The sequence below is a fragment of the Cavia porcellus genome, unplaced genomic scaffold, assembly GCF_034190915.1.
Source record: "Cavia porcellus strain 051 isolate PalLab524CR breed Dunkin Hartley unplaced genomic scaffold, mCavPor4.1 scaffold_13, whole genome shotgun sequence".
NCBI classification, from domain to species: Eukaryota; Metazoa; Chordata; class Mammalia; order Rodentia; family Caviidae; genus Cavia; species Cavia porcellus.
In genome coordinates this window covers 36,451,514-36,470,296 of record NW_026947496.1, presented here as the reverse complement: position 1 = coordinate 36,470,296, position 18,783 = coordinate 36,451,514, and the positions used below count along the sequence as shown (strand labels likewise).

General features: G+C 34.1%; 1 protein-coding gene across 6 annotated transcripts in view; it reads right to left on the bottom strand.

The window, feature by feature from the left end:
* The window catches only part of Ryr2 (ryanodine receptor 2), a 659,796-nt gene that overhangs the window by 342,225 nt on the left and 298,788 nt on the right, over positions 1-18,783 (bottom strand). For 5 of the 6 annotated variants that reach the window (XM_063260102.1, XM_063260104.1, XM_063260105.1 and 2 more), the window contains exons 2-4: positions 11,034-11,110; positions 7,331-7,409; positions 4,109-4,221 (exon numbers count right to left, since the gene is read on the bottom strand). In XM_063260102.1, coding sequence (XP_063116172.1) covers positions 4,109-4,221; positions 7,331-7,409; positions 11,034-11,110 — 269 coding nt within the window. Of the gene's footprint in view, positions 1-4,108; positions 4,222-7,330; positions 7,410-11,033; positions 11,111-16,811; positions 16,827-18,783 lie in introns of all 6 variants that reach the window. The other variant, XM_063260107.1, reaches the window with a different exon arrangement.

The following is an 18,783-nucleotide window of genomic DNA, read 5'->3' as shown; positions in this document are numbered from 1 at the left end:
CAGCATTCTGAATAAATTATCATCCACGCAAACTAAACAAGTCATATGACCCCTCAGGCTTCAGTGTTTTCTCCTGAAAAACTAAGTGAGGGGCATAAAGATAGATCCTCTTTCCAAATGTCAGTCCATGATTTCATCATCTGAGCCAAGGGGAGATTAAAAAAATAGCTCAAAGTAAATTAATCAAAATTAATTAGAGGGCCAAAAGGTATATAGCTCAGAGGAAGAACACACACTTAGCATGCATTAGGTTCGGGGTTCAATCCTCACCACCATCGCTCCAAAATCTAATCTGTTGGTATAATAAAACATTTGCACATACTTACAATAACTATCTTTTACCAGTTTTTATGCAGGTGGAGACCACTCAGTAATTAATTCTGCAATTAAAACTTCTTTTTATATATCAAAAATCCCAAAGCTAGGAGGAGACATGTAGAATACCTTTTTATGGCCTCTATTATTAGTAGCTTTTTTGTGTCGAATAAAACATTCTGCTTTGCTCATTTATTTTTAACCAGCTGTTTGTCTGGCAATACTTTTGTATTGTAAAAACATTTCCTATCTATAGGTGACCTGATCAATCACTCTTCCAATATAAGCAACCCAATATAAGCCCAGAAATTTTTCTGATGGAATGATTCTACGTCTAGCATTTGTAAAAATGTTTTGCATGCTTTACCAAGCAGCAAGGTCCATTTTTCCTGCTTTCTGTACTTAAAATTGTATGTTTCTCTAATACTTAAGCAGCTTTGCTAAAGCTCTCTTTAAAAGAAGACAAAAATCCCAACAGGAGAAAAATAAATTGCTTTTCTTTTAGATATTCCTGAAAAGAGGATTAAGATATCCTTTGATATTAAATATAGAATAGCAGAAACTAGAAAATACCTAATTTGGGTGAGTAGTTTACAACTATGACAAAATCCTGTCATAATATCCGACTTACAAAAGCAGACATAATGCCTTCACAGAGCATGGGGTAAAAAAAAAAAACAACACTTAAGTCAGTTTTAATCAACTTAGCATTCCAATGTTCTATAGTAATAGTATTTAAAATGTACAATTAAAAATAGTTTGACCTGAGTTTAGTTATCACTGATAGTGAAAGAAAAATAGCACATCGTCCTATTGAGGCAACAAATGAAAATGTTTATTTTAACCAATTTGTTTTAGAACAAAAAATAACTATTTTTGAGCCACGTCAGCATTTTCTCAGAATATAAACTGTATTTTCACATAGTGTATATCCCTTTAATATCTCCTGTAATTTGCCTCTCTCTTTCCCAACTTTGTTTTCTTGGGGTTGAATATATGCAGTTACTTTAATCATTCCCATAGGCACAAATCTCCCAGGGTAACTAACTGATGACAGCAACCACTGATGCAAAAGCTATGAGTCTTACTGGAATTGAAGCATTTAATCCTAACACCTATGCACATTAAGTTCTTTATTTTCTCCATCCTGCAGATGAAGAAATAAGGTCAAGAAGTTACACATTTGCCTCAGCCTCACTTATCAGGCTTGGAATTGATGAATGACGATATACGGATACGACCTATCTGTAGTTACTTAGGGTTCAGTGTGTGGCTTGTTCTAGTGGCCTCTGTACATTCCAAAGCCCTTTTACTACCTCACTTCTTGCTCTTTTTTTTTCTGGCTTAATCACTGAGTTTACCATAAAGTCCATGCCACTCTACACCTGGCTAATCAATCACAGCAGAAACATGTGATGATCATAAACCATTCTTTATCCAGAGGGACTTTCCTCAGCAACCCTAATCTGTACCACAACACATGTTTAATGTCTCATGGTTACATGTTTGGTTTGTGTTATGGCTTGCATCTTAATTAACCTACAAAGGCTTATGTGTTGAAGGCTAGTCCCCTGCTGATGGCATTATTAGGAGGTTGTGGAGTGGGGGCTGGAAGGAATGTAGGCCATTGAGTGTGTGCCCCTGAAAGGAGTATTAAGACCACAACCCCTTCCTCTCTCTCTTTACTTCCTGGCCACCAGTGAGTGAGCAGCCTTGCTCTCCTGTGCACTCCTTGCCATGATGTTCTACTTCAACACAATCCCCAAACCAATGGGGCCAAATGATCACGGCCTGAAACCTCCGAGACCATCAGCTAAAATAAGCCTTTCTTCCTTTGGAATTACTTATGTTAGGTATTTTGTCAGAGTGACAGAAATCAGACTAATATGTTTATTTCCTCCAATAATTCCTTGAAGTCAAAAATTCTGTGTACTGCGCCCTTAGTCTTGTCTGTTGCTCCTGTTGCTGTATATCCTAGGTTCCAGCATCTACAAACAGTAAAATACTGACTTCATTACTAAATGAAACTGAAGTTTTAACAAAAAAGGCTGCTCTTTTACAGTCCTATGTAGAAAGTTATGAAGAAAAGTGAATGTAACTACACAAAATGTAAATTATAAATTGTGACTTTTTTTAATTAATAAGAAATTTATCTCCAAAGTTAATAGCAGGCAAGCCTTGTTCACCATTATTATTACTGCCACTGTTAGCACACTGAGTTATACTTTAAAGCATATTCAAATTCATGATCTCACTACTTCCTCACAGTAAACCTGACATCACATATTATCATTAGCATCAACCCCACCTTCAAATGAGGAGCTAAAGTTGAGAGAGTTACATGACTTGCTCACATGGTCAGCTACGGAACTGATATTAGAAGTTCCAATCTCTTTACTACTTCATTCTGTAACAATATAATCCTGTCCAATAAACTTTCCTAAATAGTGAAAAGTATAAATTGTATATAAATGTATAGAATTTATATATTGAAAAGTTTACATAAATTATTTCTACTCAATTGGTTTCCAATAACAACTACAATTCAAAATGCACATGTGCTGATCAAAATACACCAACTTCTAAAACTAGCTCGGCCACATAGCAAAGGATTAAAAAATGCTTATTGAATGAACTGCACACCTGGATTTCCTAGAACTCTGCATGGTGACAATTTCCACCTATTTCAGTTGGGAAACAGAAGTAGAGAAATGCTTCAGGCCTCCCTACAGCCATGCAACAGTAGTCACTTCATTTAATTTAATAGTTCCTGTCAGTTACACGAGGCACTCTTGTGCCACTTTCCTGTCTGTATCATTGTCTCTCCCCATGAAGTGAGTGAAACAAAACCATTCTTCCCACAAATGTTTGAAAGCTGAAGCTAAAGGTGTTGGTAAATCAAAACGGACTTAAAACACCCCCAACTCTCCTTCTTTCCATGCTAACAGAGCAAACAGGTACCAACTGTTTACTTCATCCTACTCCGTCACACACAAGTTTGATTCATAACATTGTAACATGTTCTGCCTCTGATTTGGGTTTTGATCCTCACTCACATAAAAATCGCATCTGGAGTGCTTCATGCAAAGCTTACAATGCCTCATGTTTAATTACCTTCTCAATCTTAAAAGTAATATTTTATATTGGAATCCTTCATACTGCCACAGATTTCAATCTTCTATATCCTTCTGTGTAGGATTGTGCTTTAATAAATCCATAACTTACTAAGTAAGTTAAATACTGAACTGGCCTCACCACGAACATTTAAAATATATGAAATGAGTAAACACACTTCTTTCTTCACTCACCCATTTTCAGCTATACTCTGAGAAATAATGCAAAGTCAACACTAGGTAAACTTTCTTATTGCATCTATTTCTCCCTAACATAATGTTTCTCACATGTATTAAATTACTTTTTAAATATCAAAATAGGTAATCACATCATTAATAAGACCTTTACATTGAGCACAAAATAAAGATCATGAAATTTGGAATTCCTGATTAGACTACATTTACACTCTATTAATAACACAATTTATCAACAAGTACTATCAATAACATGAACACACTGTCAAGGTCAGGAGAGAAGCCTGCCTCAACAGAGCTGGTATGTCATATTTGCACATTTATTCTCGTATATGAGGAGTTATTTATAGCTCACCAAATAGAGATACAGGCTTATTTATAAGCACTTTTCTGAGATAATTTGCAGTGTAAACTCTAAAGAGGTAATTGCAATGATTTTTCATTTATCATAGCACAAAATCCATGCCCCTACTTCCCACACTTACCAAGTACCTTTCAGAGGACACGCTAACTAAGATGAGGTCATCTCCAACCCGTACTTTTTCTCCTTCTGACCGCTGCTTAGAAGCAGGATGTATAGTCCACCAACAAGCCTCACCTGCAGATTGATAGAGTAAAACACACAGATGTGCCTGGTAACTTAAATCTCATTTCCTTTACCACTGACATGACTTCTTCAAATGTGAAATTTCACGTAAGTTAACCTTTTAAACCACAAAAATGAAAAGTACTTGGCTTAGGATAAGACCTAAGGAAATGCCAAGTTTCTTCTCATAGAAACAGGGTACAATATTTTGATACCTGACCCCATAATAAAGCGCTTTGAAAGGATATTTATGTGTACAAACATAAGACCAAGTCTACCAGTCATCCTAAACTGATTTCCTTCTGTATGCAATCACGTGTCATTATTCTCTTCACCATGCTCTCTATAAAAATCTCTAGTCTGTTGACACTTCGTTTCCAAAATGACCTGGAGTTTTGTGATGCACATCCCAGTACTTTTTGAGGGATGCTAATTCAAAAAAGGATGCAAAGTACTTGTCATCTAAAGTCTCACTATTCTTTTTTTTTTTTTTTTTTTTTTTTTGGCCTCCTGTCATTTTACATTGTGGTAATTGCATCTAAGAGCAAATATAAAAATTATAGATGTATTATAAGAAATCCTGGGCATGTATTAAATTAAAAAATTTCTTCTACAACAAGTCAAACATAAACACAAACTACATGTTTATTCACTATTCGTCAGTCTTGTTATATAAGTGGATGCACACTTTTCTGCAATCTGTTCCCAATTGATTTTAAAATCTCAATTTAAAGTCTACAAAACATCGGCAACAATGTTCTGTTGATATCTGTTATCTACTAGTTACTGTTCCCTTCCCTTATCTAGTTTTACTATTTTCCTCTAATACATTTCTTTTTCTTGACTAATTCTGCAATGTCAGAATGTAAGTTTCAGAACAGCAGGGACACTGTAAGTTTTGTTCACCAGGATTTTCCCAGTTCTACAAGCATATTGGAGGCACTCAATAAAATTAATTTTGCATGAACAAACACATGAATCATCCCATAATAAATCTTCAGCAAGCTTACAGTCGATATGTAATCTGTGGTTTATGCTGCTTTTCTTACACGAATCAATCTTAGTTGCCTACATCAGACAGAGCGCCTTATCTTCAGTCACCCAATCCACTTTGCTAGGGCTGTAAGCACTTTTCATGCATTCACCCAAATATTTACAGTGTATCCTCTATTTGCCAATCATTGCTTCAGTAGCTGGAGATATGTCAACAAATAAGAGGGAAAAATATCATGCACTTTGTGAGTTTAGTTTAGGCACGTATACAACAAGGCATACATATAATTTTTAAAATTCAGTAATTCAGAGGAAATAGCTTTGGGATAAAGACAGTAGCATAAAGGGATCAAGAAATAGGACGAGGGACTGCCTTGTAATGCTGCTTATTATGTAACCATCTCAGCATATGAACACAAATTCTGGATCATGTCTTGTACTTCTTTCGAAAACCAAACTTAAGATTTCCTTTTCAACCACATACTAAAATACAATAAGTAAAATATATTAGTTCAAACAAGAAAAATAAAATTTAGAAAAAATCAGACTAAGCCAATAAAAAATAAAAACCAGAGTAACACATTTTCTGATGCTAAGTATTCTCAAAAGTTCATATGCAAAACAGGTTTGTTCATTCAGAAGTTAATTAGGTCCATAAATACAGATTTATTTTCATCCATGTATGGATTTTGAAAATCTGAATATAAGAAAGCACTTTTCAGTTATTTTTTAGAGACAAAAATATAAAAAGTATACCTTTTAATGGGGTAGCTCATAATGTATTGATACATGCACATATTATGTAATGTTCAAATCACATTGAAGATTTTTATTTCCTCATGCATTTGTCATTTGCTTTTTAAAAATATTTAGATTTTTTCTTTTATCTTGTTGAGTTAAACATCACTAATTGCTTTTTTAAAAATATTTAGATTTTTTCTTTTATCTTGTTGAGTTAAACATCACTAATTGCTATAGTGATCCTATATACTACAGAACACCAGATTCTCTCTTTTTCTTTTGGGAAGAAGGTCAAAGCCTGGGCTGTAAGTCTGCTAAGCAAATGCTCTACCACTGAGTCACGTCATTAAAGCCCCAGATCAGCAGAAAATATTTTTAAAAGAGTCAGAATGTGAGCGGATAACTTAATTCCTTCTTAAAAGAAGATCTGGATTATTTCCTTCAATTTTTTCTGCTTGATATATTCTTTCATTACAAAAGTCATTATGTTATCACTGTAAAAATAAGACAAACTGTCAAAGGTATAAAATGTCCTCGCAGAATGGAAAACAACAATACAAATAAAACTTGTGCTTTCCTATTTTGACTTTCTAGTAGCAACTCTGTTTCAATACACACATTTTTCTTAACTTCAAAAATATGGAAACACATGTGTGTTTAGACATATATGTAGCACAGTACCCATGGGCAGAGAAATGAAGATTTTCCACCTCTTTGGTTGAATACTGAGATTGTGAATGCCACATTTTCACTGTTAAAAATATTTTTAAGATGAAAGATATGAGACATGCAGTAATACTTCACAAACTAATCTTATGACTATGCATCACATCCAGTAAATCAAGTAAGTTCTGGTTGTTTTCTCCAAACATCCCAGAAGATCAGGCATGAAGACTAGTATAAACAGTCAAGTAATTACATGGGAATAACCAGTAAGAAAATACCTATGAGGGATAGTTAAAGAAGAAGGTGAATTTTTAATATTTCCAAAATTTATTACAGTAAAAGATACACTGTCGACTCCCCCTCAAAATGCACTCCCTTGCTTCAAATACATCCCTACATTCTCGCCACTTTCTGCAGCAGTTTTGGAAGTCATCCTTCAACAGATGTGCTCTTGAAGCTACCCACATATTCTGAATTGACTCCTGTGTTTTCCTTTCATGGTCATTTTGACTTTAAGATAGAGCCAGAAGTTCTACATTGCCAGTTCCGGTGATTAAGGTGAATGAGGATATACCATAATCTTCTTTCTTTTAAGTTTCTCTGCCCATAAAAGCACATGTCTAATGCATCCTTGATCATGTATGATAACATATGTCCTCCCACCAAGTCCCAGGAAGGGTCTGTCTGAAAATGGTTTCACCATGGCACAAGGCTCTCTCACCTGTGGTGTCTTCTTGCAAACCCACATCAAAAGCCAGTTTATCAGTTGAAGACCGAGAGGTGGACAGACAGCACAGATACTGAAAATATAGAATCAGTAGTGTCACTGAATGTTGACAGTCAGAGCCAAGTCTTATCCTGACAAGCAATTTGACATCTGTCTATCTCTGCTGATTAGTCTTTTTCTAACAATCTGGATGCTTCTGCACAAAGCCAAGACTTAAATTCCTATGCAGAACAGCACTTACATAGCATGCATTAGAAGCGACAGTTGAAAGGAAATATGGTCCTTTTTCCCCCCTCATAAAGACTAAGAAAATTTGCTCTGTCAGTACAAGACGACAAGTAACTGGGGATGTGTTTGTACATCTCTCACTTCATGTGATATTCATGACCATCAGACAAAGCTCATCATGATCTGACAGTCAGAAATCTCTCCCAAACAGAAATTTGAAATCTTTTCCCTTTCGTCTTCTAGTTTTGTTTTCATTGAAACCTTTTTAACTCTTTGAAATCCATCCTATAATAACTTTGGTGTGAACAATGGAGGTCTCATAATGTGTATACATGTATCACTTCCTGCAGAGTAATCACTCACTCACTGTATTATTTCCTTTGTCCCCCCACCCTTAAATTTTCCTAACTATATACTCTTTTGTTATTGTTGTTGACAATGGAACTTTCTATATAGTTCAGGTTGTCCTTGAACTCTCTATGTAGCCTAAGCCAACCTCAAACTCTCAGCAATCCTCCTCCCTCAGCCTCCCAAGTGCAGGGATTACAGGTATGGGTCACCACTCCTAGTTCTTAACTGTATACTCTTGGACATAAGGTTTAGGATCATTTATCAGACTAACCTCCCTTCTACTTCAATTTAAAACACCTTATTAAGTGTTATTAGAATGAGGACACAAAGAGAAATCTGTTTATGAGCTTAAAATACACTACTATCTGCCTGAGCAAATGTACTGCCAGTAAGCATAGGGGCTTACAAAGAGTACTCAGAGACAGCTTTGGGTCTGAACAAGCCTAGGCCACTCCAATTAATGCAAAGGCAATTAAACCATGCAAAGCCTATAGAACTACTACTAGGAAACAGGACCCCTGCAGGTAAACACATGTCCATGAACGTGAGAGGGTGGAGGCTGAGTTGTTTAGAGACAGATATGCTGGCATGGCAGGAGAAAGTGAGTGCCTGGAGGTACAGAACAAACAGACCTGGGGACTGATTCAATCCTTTGACTACAAAGTCCTGGATCCCAAAACCACAAAAACAAAGAGGCTTTAAGGGTTCCTAAATCTGTTTTTAGCCAGTGCAGGATGTGAATCTGATCTTCAGACAGGCAGCCCAAGGGGCTTACAGATCTAAGATCTTAACTGTTTTAAACATCTGTATTTGGGAAAAATTAACAACTTTATAACCATCAAATTTCTCAAGCAAAATCATAAGGTAAGCACTAATAAAATTGTCTGCAATATTTCCTAACAAAAATAGAATGGGTACTACTACCACTCAAATACATTCTTCTAAATTTCACACCAACATTAAAGTAGTTATTATATTCTACTAAATGTTAATTAAGTTCCACAAAGGCAAGAACTTGTTCTTGTTCAATACTGTATTCAGTGCCTAGCACACAGTAGATGCTCAATAATATTTATATAATAGATGAAATTTCAGACACAATTGCAGGCTTACTGAGATTGAATAAGGTATTCCAGGTTGTCTGCATTTAGCAAAGTAAGACTAAACTCTACCAAAACATCTATTCTAGGTTCTTAAAATATTCTAAGAGGAATTTTCAGTCCATGAGTTTTGAATGCTACCAAAAAAAGAAGAATTCTTTCCATGAAATGCTCAACCAATAGTTTATATATATATTTGTTTTGTATCCAGCCACTATTGTATTTTATTTTATTACTGTATTTACATATTATCAAAGACTTTCAGAACAATGTTAGATACGGTAGATAAAACATATTCTTATTTTATTTGTTGATTTTAGGTAGTTTTATCATGCATGGATTGGTAATTATGGTGTTAGCTATTGACATGCTATTCTTTATGACCAAGTAAATAATATTTAGTTTTCATTAGCAATGCACATTTTTTACTGAAAACTTTTCAGCACTTGTTAGAATAATATTTTTTCTTGCTTGACTTTATTTATATGGTATAGTACATCAATAAAAATGATGGTAAGACACCATTAAAGTCATGCCTATACTTTTTATGCACTTTTACTTCTAACTTTCATTAACCTGATATTTAAAAATCAAATTATTATACCACTATGCATAATTGAGATTAAGTTTGTATGTGCTTGACCTTGGTATTGAGGCTGTGTTTAAAACTTTATACAATGTTATGGTTTGTGTCTAGATGTCCCCCCAAAACCTCATGTGGTCATGTGTGGAGCTTTCAGAGATGGCTGGATCTGGAATGTGTCATGCTGAGATCAAGGGTGTGTGAATACTAACCCAGTCTACTGATTGACTTGACATAGTTCTGGGTAGGATAATGCTGCCCCACCCTGGATGTGAGTGCTAACTGCCCTAAGGGGGGTAGCCTGGATAAGATATAAAGAACAAAAAGCAAGTGTCTGGTCACTTGTCACTTTGTTGCTTGCTGCTTGGATGATTTTGCTGCCTTTTGCCTGCCATAAACTGTTTCTCCTGTATGATGTTTCTCTACATTGGAGCCAGCTGATTATGGACTGAAAAATCTATAAATTTTAAGCTGAAAAACACCTTTCCTCTTTTAACTTTGGGTTGAATACTTTGTCTCAGCAACAAGAAAAGTAATTAAGACATACAGTATGGAAACTATGTTTTTTTAAAAAAAAGAAATTAATTTCATTATGCTTCTAGATATCTGACTATTGCAAAGCCATTAAAAATTACATTGAATAATTTAAATCACATGAAAATGCTCATATTTAAAATGATAAAAATTTAGTTATATGTTAAGATATAAATTATATAAAAATGTATAGAAGAGAAATGCTTTTAAAAATCTCCAACAGCTTTCTCATATTAGTATAATCTCATAGCAGTATAATAAGAAGTAATCATAGTAGTATAATCTCATAAGTTTTCTAATAATTTTCCTAAATTACTATAGTATCATATTAGTATAATAAAATATTTTTTCTTTAAGTTCCAAATATAGAACAAATATGTATTCATCTTACAATTTAAAGTGCTTTTAAACTGCTGGAATGAAACTTTTATATATTTTATATATCACACACATATATATAAAATGTGTTTAAAAAGCATTTATAAATTACATTAAAATATATATATATATCACTATCAATATAGAAAATTGAGAATGAGAAAACTGTGCCTGACAAAAGGCCAATGAACAACTGGGTAAAAGAAACTGAGGAAAGAAATCACCTACTCAGGAAAAAAAGTAAGTGGTTAAAATTAACACTGAAGAGCATAAGCAGTATTTTTATGGTGTCCTTCAGAAAGATGTCTTAATTCTTTTATAAATGAATTGCGTAAGACACATTTATAAAGGAAAATATTTCTTATTTACTCTTAAACTACTCTATCATAAGATACTGAGTCAAGGCATGTACATGAAAGCTCATTAATACTACTGTAGAAATAATATTACCAACATTTCCTGATTATATGTCCCCGAGTAGATCACTATGACCACAGAAAGATGAACTCAGATGCCCACTCACCATACCACTATAGGAGTGGCGCAACAGTATGGCATGTCCATAGAGGAGAGTCCGATGGCCACCACCTTGGGCAGTCTACAGAGAGAAGAGAAAGGGTAGAGAAAGCAAAAATCAACAAACTTAAGTCAGTAAAATGCTTTTCTGCCTTTTACAGAAAGTTTAGTAGGGAATAACACTGTAAAAATTACTGCAAAAGCATGCAGTGATAAATGATTCTTAAATTGGAATACAGCTATCAAAGAAGCCTCTACTATGGGGTTAGCATTTAAGAGATGAATTTAAATTCAGAATTATTCTTAAAAGATATTTAAAAGTATTAATAGGAGGAAAAGGTAAACATCTACTTTGAAAAATTGTATTTAATCACAAAATGAGGTTTGCTTCAGGGAATATTCTATTCTATAATACATTTGATTTATGGTAGCCAGGAGGGCTTCTACTTATTTAATCTGGTCTGGATTACTTTTATAGTAAGAATTTTACTATGTTTCCAGATTGGTCTCAAAAGCTCAAATGATCCTCCTATTTCAGCATCTAGAGTCGCTGAGATTATAAGTATGTACCAATGCATCTGTTTTGGCTTATATATAGGAGCTCTCTTTTCCATACCAGTTTAAAATTTCACAGCTATAAAATCCAGTAAGCTCTAATAACAATTGACAATGACACTAATTAAAACAAGATATTTTTAAGTTAAGGACAAGACCTTAGATTCAACCAAAAAATATTCCTTTTACAATCAAGTCCTCCTTAGATATTTGATTTATACCTATATGAAAATATGTCAAACCCAGGACCTGGTAAATGCTATCCATATGCTCCTCCTGTGAAGTACACCACTAGCCCATCAACTAGAGATTTTAAACAAGTAAACAAATACAGATTTTATAATACTTTCTCATTAGTTACATGCTAATTTGTGGTGCAGATTTAGTGTCAACAGGATTCTTAAGAAGTATCCAGGTAAGTCATACTAAATTAATTGTGTTACCTAAGAGGTCATTGTTAACAAAAAATGAATGTCATTGCTGCCATCTGCTCTGTGCCTCTTTTCCTCTAACTTGTCGTTTTAAATGCAGCCACTCTAATTGGCTCTGATTCACAACAAAGTAAAACATAGAGTATCAACTGTTGGGCAGGTTGCATAACTTGTTTATTCAATAAACATTTATCAAATAATTGTGTGTATGGATTTCATGCAAGAAGGTATGTTAGTTCTTTTCTTGTTTTTTCTTCTTTCAATTAGATCATTATTCCAGTTTTCTTGTTAAATTTGATCTGGATCCTTGCTTTAAACTAACTGAACAAATATTTACGAACAAGTAAATATGAACTGGACAAGTATTTGCTGCGGAGAATTACTGGTAAGTTTTAAGGCTGGTTACAGCAAACATTGGTGAGCCACCACTAGGGGTATTAATTCAAGTCTACAATACCTTGCATAGGCTGAGGGACTTCCCACCCCAATCTCAATGAGAAAAGCCCATCACTGCTGGATGACATATCACAAGGAGAAGTAATTCAGCACTCTAGAACAAGGGTTCATTCTTCTCTAGCTACCCCAGCCCAAAATTATAAGCCCTGAGTAACTCTGCCAATTGTGGCTCTGGGAGCTGATTAGGCCCAACAGAAAGAGAGTCAGATTCATGGGACAGCAAGCTGCTTGTCTTTCAAAGACACCTCAAAATAAAATAATAATAAACTTGATGTTTTTCAAGATCTACAAATTGCTCCTCGAAATCTAAAACAGTGGCAAATTAAGAAGTGCGTTCAATACTCCAACTGAAAAGAAAAATAGGAAAATAAATTTTATGCAGTACAAATAAATCTTCAATTCACACAATGTCATGTATACTCTAATGCATGCTAATTCTCTAGTATATAGAATTAAACAAAGGAAATACTCTTTAGTATTCATTCAAAAAATATTTATTCAGTAAATATTTTTTGAGTGGTATAATCACTAGTGCCAAAGATCTTATACAACAATAAGCTCACAGTCTCTTTTCCTCTGCTTTGCAAATGAAAGTCATCTTGCAAAACTCAAATTATTCATTAACAAATATTTACCAAATCCACTGCAATTGCCTTCAAAATATTTGCACACCAGCAGCAAAGACAAAAGAAAGTGGAAGCTTGAGAACTGTATCTTTGCATATTTCTTACCACCTCCAACTATAGAATGGATTAATGGGTCCTTTTAAGGAAAGTATTTCTGGAATGACACGTCCTTGAAGTACTTCTGAAAATGTGACAAAGCCCCTATCTGTTCTTGAAAATGTATTTGTCACTCACTGCACCCCAACTCCTCTTTCTAATTCTGGAGCCAGCAGTGCAGTTAGCAAGCTGTTCGCAGCCCTCCTTCCAGACTTCGCAGAATAGGAGGCCTGAAGTCAGGATCTTCTACGCTCAGTCATCCACAGATGACCAGGCTCTATACTAAGGGGCTGCTCCTCTCTTGGATGTGGGGGGAGGTACCATTTCCAAATTCCTCCCAGTAATGTAAGTATTCCTGGTGAGCAGAGTCCTGCATCATTTACTAAAAGGTAAAATTTCACTTTTTTGAAAATATCAGTTAGTATTGTTTTGTTCCAGTGCTGTGTGTGGGCTTGGTCTCATTACTGCATAATAACGTAAAACATGAACTGTAAGAGGACAAAGATCTCCAAACCTTCAGACACAATGTAATCAACTGCCAATATCATAAAGAAAACATTTCAAGTTTTTCACAACTTATTTTAATTCCAATTTTATTACTAGAGATTCGTACATCTCTAGATTTCTAGGCTCTTGTCATAAATGTCAAATCATGGAACACTCACTATAAACAAAAGCTTCATTGTAAATACTAATTTTGTATACATTGTAGAACAACACTCTCTAATACAGCATAACTTATTCGTCTGGTTTTTTTGTTTGTTATGGGGGGAGTACTGGAGTTAGCATTCATGACCTTGCACTTGCCAGGCAGGTGCTTATGTTGCTGAGCTAAATCCCTGACCCCATCTTCAGTTATTTTTCTTTGAAGGGGAGACAAACTGAATTATTATAGCTATATCTGAAGTATTACTGTCATAAACTAAAAATGTACCAGGTCAGAAACCCATAAAACATAAAACCATAATAATAATTATGGAGATCAGCTAAAGAGATTTATATGCAAATGACAATTACTGGAACTATGTTTTATTCTTATATGTTATTTTTATAGGGTTTCTTTGGTTATATATTTTAAATATGTTTGAAACATGTTGGCTTATTAAACTATGTCTTACATTGCTTATTAAAGTCATTTAATGTACTATATATCAAATATCTAAATGTTTTAAGGTTTTCTCATTTTCCTAATCATCTTCTTTGTACAATAATGATATGCTAATCAATTAAGCCATTTCTCAAAATTTTAGGCCTTTATTATGTGACTCTTATCTTGACTGCTATGATATCATATGAGATTTTGCAAGTGAAACAGATTCTTAAAAGGCTTATTTCTTCAAGCAATACTGAATCACACTGCCAATGTTAGATATTGTGGTAAAAAATATTTCTTTCAGGGCACTCACATACTCAAGTGGAGAAGCTTTTAGGTGTAGCTTCAAATGCAAATAGTAGTACTTGAAAAACAGATTTCAGGGAGAAAACTCTCACCACCTAATCCCTCCCACCATCTAAGAATGACCGAAGATGAACTAAAGTAGCACACAGAGACATAGAGGCAGCTTGGGAATGTGAGCCTGGAACTTCCTGGAGAAGCCAGGCTTCAGGGTACAATCTGCCTGCCAAAGCCAGGTGGCCAATGTCAAAATGGGCACTTGACACTGAATGGTTTACTTGCATTGGTGTCCTAACCACAGGAGACCCTCAGGGAACACATCAGACTCGTAACACTATCAAAGCATGACTGCTCATCACAACAAGCAGGAATGGGCCTCTGGAACAGGAGGGCATCCTTGGTACTAAGCCATGGATGGAGAATCTTTCTGAGATGAGTGCCCAAACTGCAACCCCCAACCTACTTATTTATTGCAAAGCGCCAACACTGAAAATAAACCTGAATACTGAGGTTTCTGTTTTGTTTAGAAACAACTCATACATTAACATCTTTTATCTTAAAAGAAAAACAACACATGTGCCTTAGGCTCACCACCACTATGCTAAGCTGTAAAACAATGCCTTTCCAGGAATGAAATGACAAAATCATGATGGAACAGTGAAAGATAAATCATATTCAGCAAGCTTTTCCTGTTACGTGGCTTAAATTACTCTAATTGCATGCATATGCCCTCCCCTTAATCAAATCCTGACCTTTCCAGATCACCCAGTGCAGGTATGACAATGTGCCATTGGCTTCTGGCCTTGCAGTTAACAGAAGCAAAGCCTAATTAAATCATTTGAGACATATTATCTAGTTTTAACTGAGTCTACACCACTTTCTCTATTCACACCAGTTTTATATGAATCTGCTCTTGCACAAGAGCTAAGATAAATGTATTAGGTAACTATTCCATTTAACCAAAGAGAAAATATATATGATATTGATTAGGAAATTGAGGTAGGAATGAGATGATAAAGTGAATATATTCAATGCAGATTTAGCAAGAAAGACTGAATTTTTTCAAACATAATTTTATTAATAATATTTGCAAGGAGAGGATATATTCATGTTTTACTGCTGCATACAATATTTTCCCAACCAAAACCCTTCTGCCATGATACAACTAACTTAGCAGATAATATCCTCAACTTATAATATAATAGTATCATATTTACTATTGAAATTAAGAGCTAAAGTTATTTGATAATTTGGAAGATGTTTCATGTTTTTGTTGATATCAAAGAAATGCTCACTTCTGTCATCCATCCAAATGGTCAAATTTTTTATTGCTAGTCAATATATTGGTCCAGTTTGGACACCCCATAGTACAACTGGCCCAAACATCTGTAAACTATGAATGACGGGCTTAAATAAGTAATTCAGGAAACTGGCAAGAGTAATCTGTTTCTAATCCTGCAAAGTAACCTTCTCAAACTTTGTCCAGAATTTTGATGAACACTTTTTGAAGTTTTTATCTTCGGAATGACATTCTTTTGAGATTATAAATTATACTAAGTCCTTATTAACTAAATATAAATAAATGTCATTATCTACCTTTTTTGGCTGTTAAGATAAAACACTAAATCTTATGAAAGTTTCAGGAGAAATGTGGTGGGTCTATTAAAATGAAACACAATTTTTCAGTAACACTGTAAAATAGCTAGTATTCTGCTCTTCTTGGTTTTCTTTTCTGACGTCTATCCTCCATGACAGAACCAGATGTTTAATCTTCTCTTCTCTTAAAAGATTTTAAGGGGCTGAATTATTTTCACTTCTCATACAGTAACCAAAAGTAGTTTTCTGCTTTTTTGTAATTTCCCAACGTGAAAATTTCCTAAAGTATCCATGCTAGAATACTTACATACCCAAAAGCCTCCATCATCCCTCAAGTATTTTCAATATATAGCTATAAAAAATGGGCAACTATGAGAGAAAATTCTAATGTGAACTAAGTTTAATGTTACAATATGACCTGTATATCAGAGATTAAGTTGTTAAATCAAAATGGTTAATAAATTTAATTTATTTACCATAAAGACTCCAAAGTCTGACTTAATTTTTTAAAATTTAAAATGTAAACAACAGTTCAAGTAACTAAAAACAAGTATGCATGACCATATTGAAAACTTACTTTCATATATATATATATATATATATACATTTCAGATGATCCAAATTCTTACCTTCATCATGAATTTCTGTAGGGACACAAGGAAAAGAAAGAAAATATTAAATATATGTCATTTCAAAGATTTATTTCAAAATTTCTCTTATTTATAAAGAACCCACTGTCCTAAACGGCCCTATATAAAGATAAATATTTTTAAAAATTCACTGCATTGTTGCAACAAAATTTAGTATCAACTACATGCTAGAGAAAAGCTATAGCAAGCAAAACTCTTTTTAGAATATATTTTTATACTAGTTCTTCAGTTTTCTGTGAAAACATGCCACCCTACTGCAATGCGTGATTCCATGTACAGCATACCTAAGCACTAAGAAAGGTAAGAAAGGAGTATAATCTTAAATTGAACCTCTGAAAGTCTTTAATAGAAAACATTTTATTTCATCATTTGCATATAAATGCAATGACATAAATACTGTAGCAACACAGCGAGTTTTAGTAAAAACAAATTAGAAACAAGGTAGGTTTTAAACTAATGCAATAAGATGTGCATCTCTCATGCAAAATAAGGCAGCGATTCCTTAGACACTGCATATTGTCAGAGGTAAACTTCAAAGAAAGATCTCAAAAATGCCTCTCTTTTTCTTTGAAAATGACAGTGTCTCTGCTCATGAATTATAATAGCTCTTCTTTTCTTCTACAAAATATGGCTTTTTATTCCTCCATTTTTCATAAGATTCCCTAAAGTTTCCTTGACTTATTCCTAGGAGAGGTACAAAGATGAAAAAGAATGGAGAAGGAAAGAAAATGTTGTATTTCCAAAAACGGGGCTGAATTTAGTTGTTAGGAATATATCTCAGTCCTAGAGTATAAGATAATGTATTCACATTGGTCTTAAACCACAAAGGAATGTATTTCAATATAGGTATTTTTAAAATTACAGCTCTCTCTTTCCGAAACATACATACAGAGCAATACATACATTACTAAATGAAAATTTCTTTGAGACTGATATTTTTTATTTTCAATACTGTATTTTCAAGGGCAAAATGGAAAAAAAAAGTCTTTCCTGACTTAGAAAATACAATGTTTGGTTACATTTGTGTAACTGGTATTAATAGTGAATTATATCAGCACAGTTATTTTCCATGTTAAAACTGACCACATTCATGCCTACATATGATTTACCAATGACAGAAATATCCACCAGTGAGGAACTTGGAAAAAATCAAGTTTATGCCTTAATTCAAAGAACCACAAAAATCCAGTGTTCTGCTATAACACATGATTTATAGGAGACACTATCTTCATGAGATTTGTTTTTAATTAGCCAGGTTTGACAGATTTTTCTTTCAAAGCAGTCTTATTTTGTCAGTTCTCAAAGTTGAACTAGTTTAAAATTGTAACACATAAAAAGAGTGTCAGGAGAGTTATGAGGTCTGCTCTTCAGAATTCCTAAGTTGTATATTACTGTAGAAAGCATAAGATGAGGTACAGAATCTGCATACACAATAAAATAGACAGAATACTGCAAATTAGCAAAGGGTAAAATATCCATCTGTAGAATGAGAAAGCACAGCAGATGTAATAGGCACACATAATTTTCAGAAGATAACTAAAAGCATGAAAAATTATCTGCAGTATTATTAACATTGACTTGCTGTACAAATTTTATTGGTGAATTTGACTTAAGTGCTGAATATCATCAAAGTTATAGCATTATGAGATATTCCAAGGGGGATAATTCAGGGGCAAAGAAGAAAGCAAAATACATTAAGTCAAGATGAATATGGCCGGGGATTTAGCTCAGTGACACAAGTGCCTGCCGGGCAAGCACAAGATCGTGAGTTCGATCCCCGGTACCAAAAAAAAAAAAAAGAAGAAGAAGAAGAAGAAAAAGAAGGATGAACATATTATGCTAATCTAAATGTAAACACTGCTTAGGCATGATAAAACTCAACCAATAAAGAATAAGAAAATCCCTCTAAAAAACAGTTAACATGATAGAAAGTGGAGAAAAGAAAATAGCT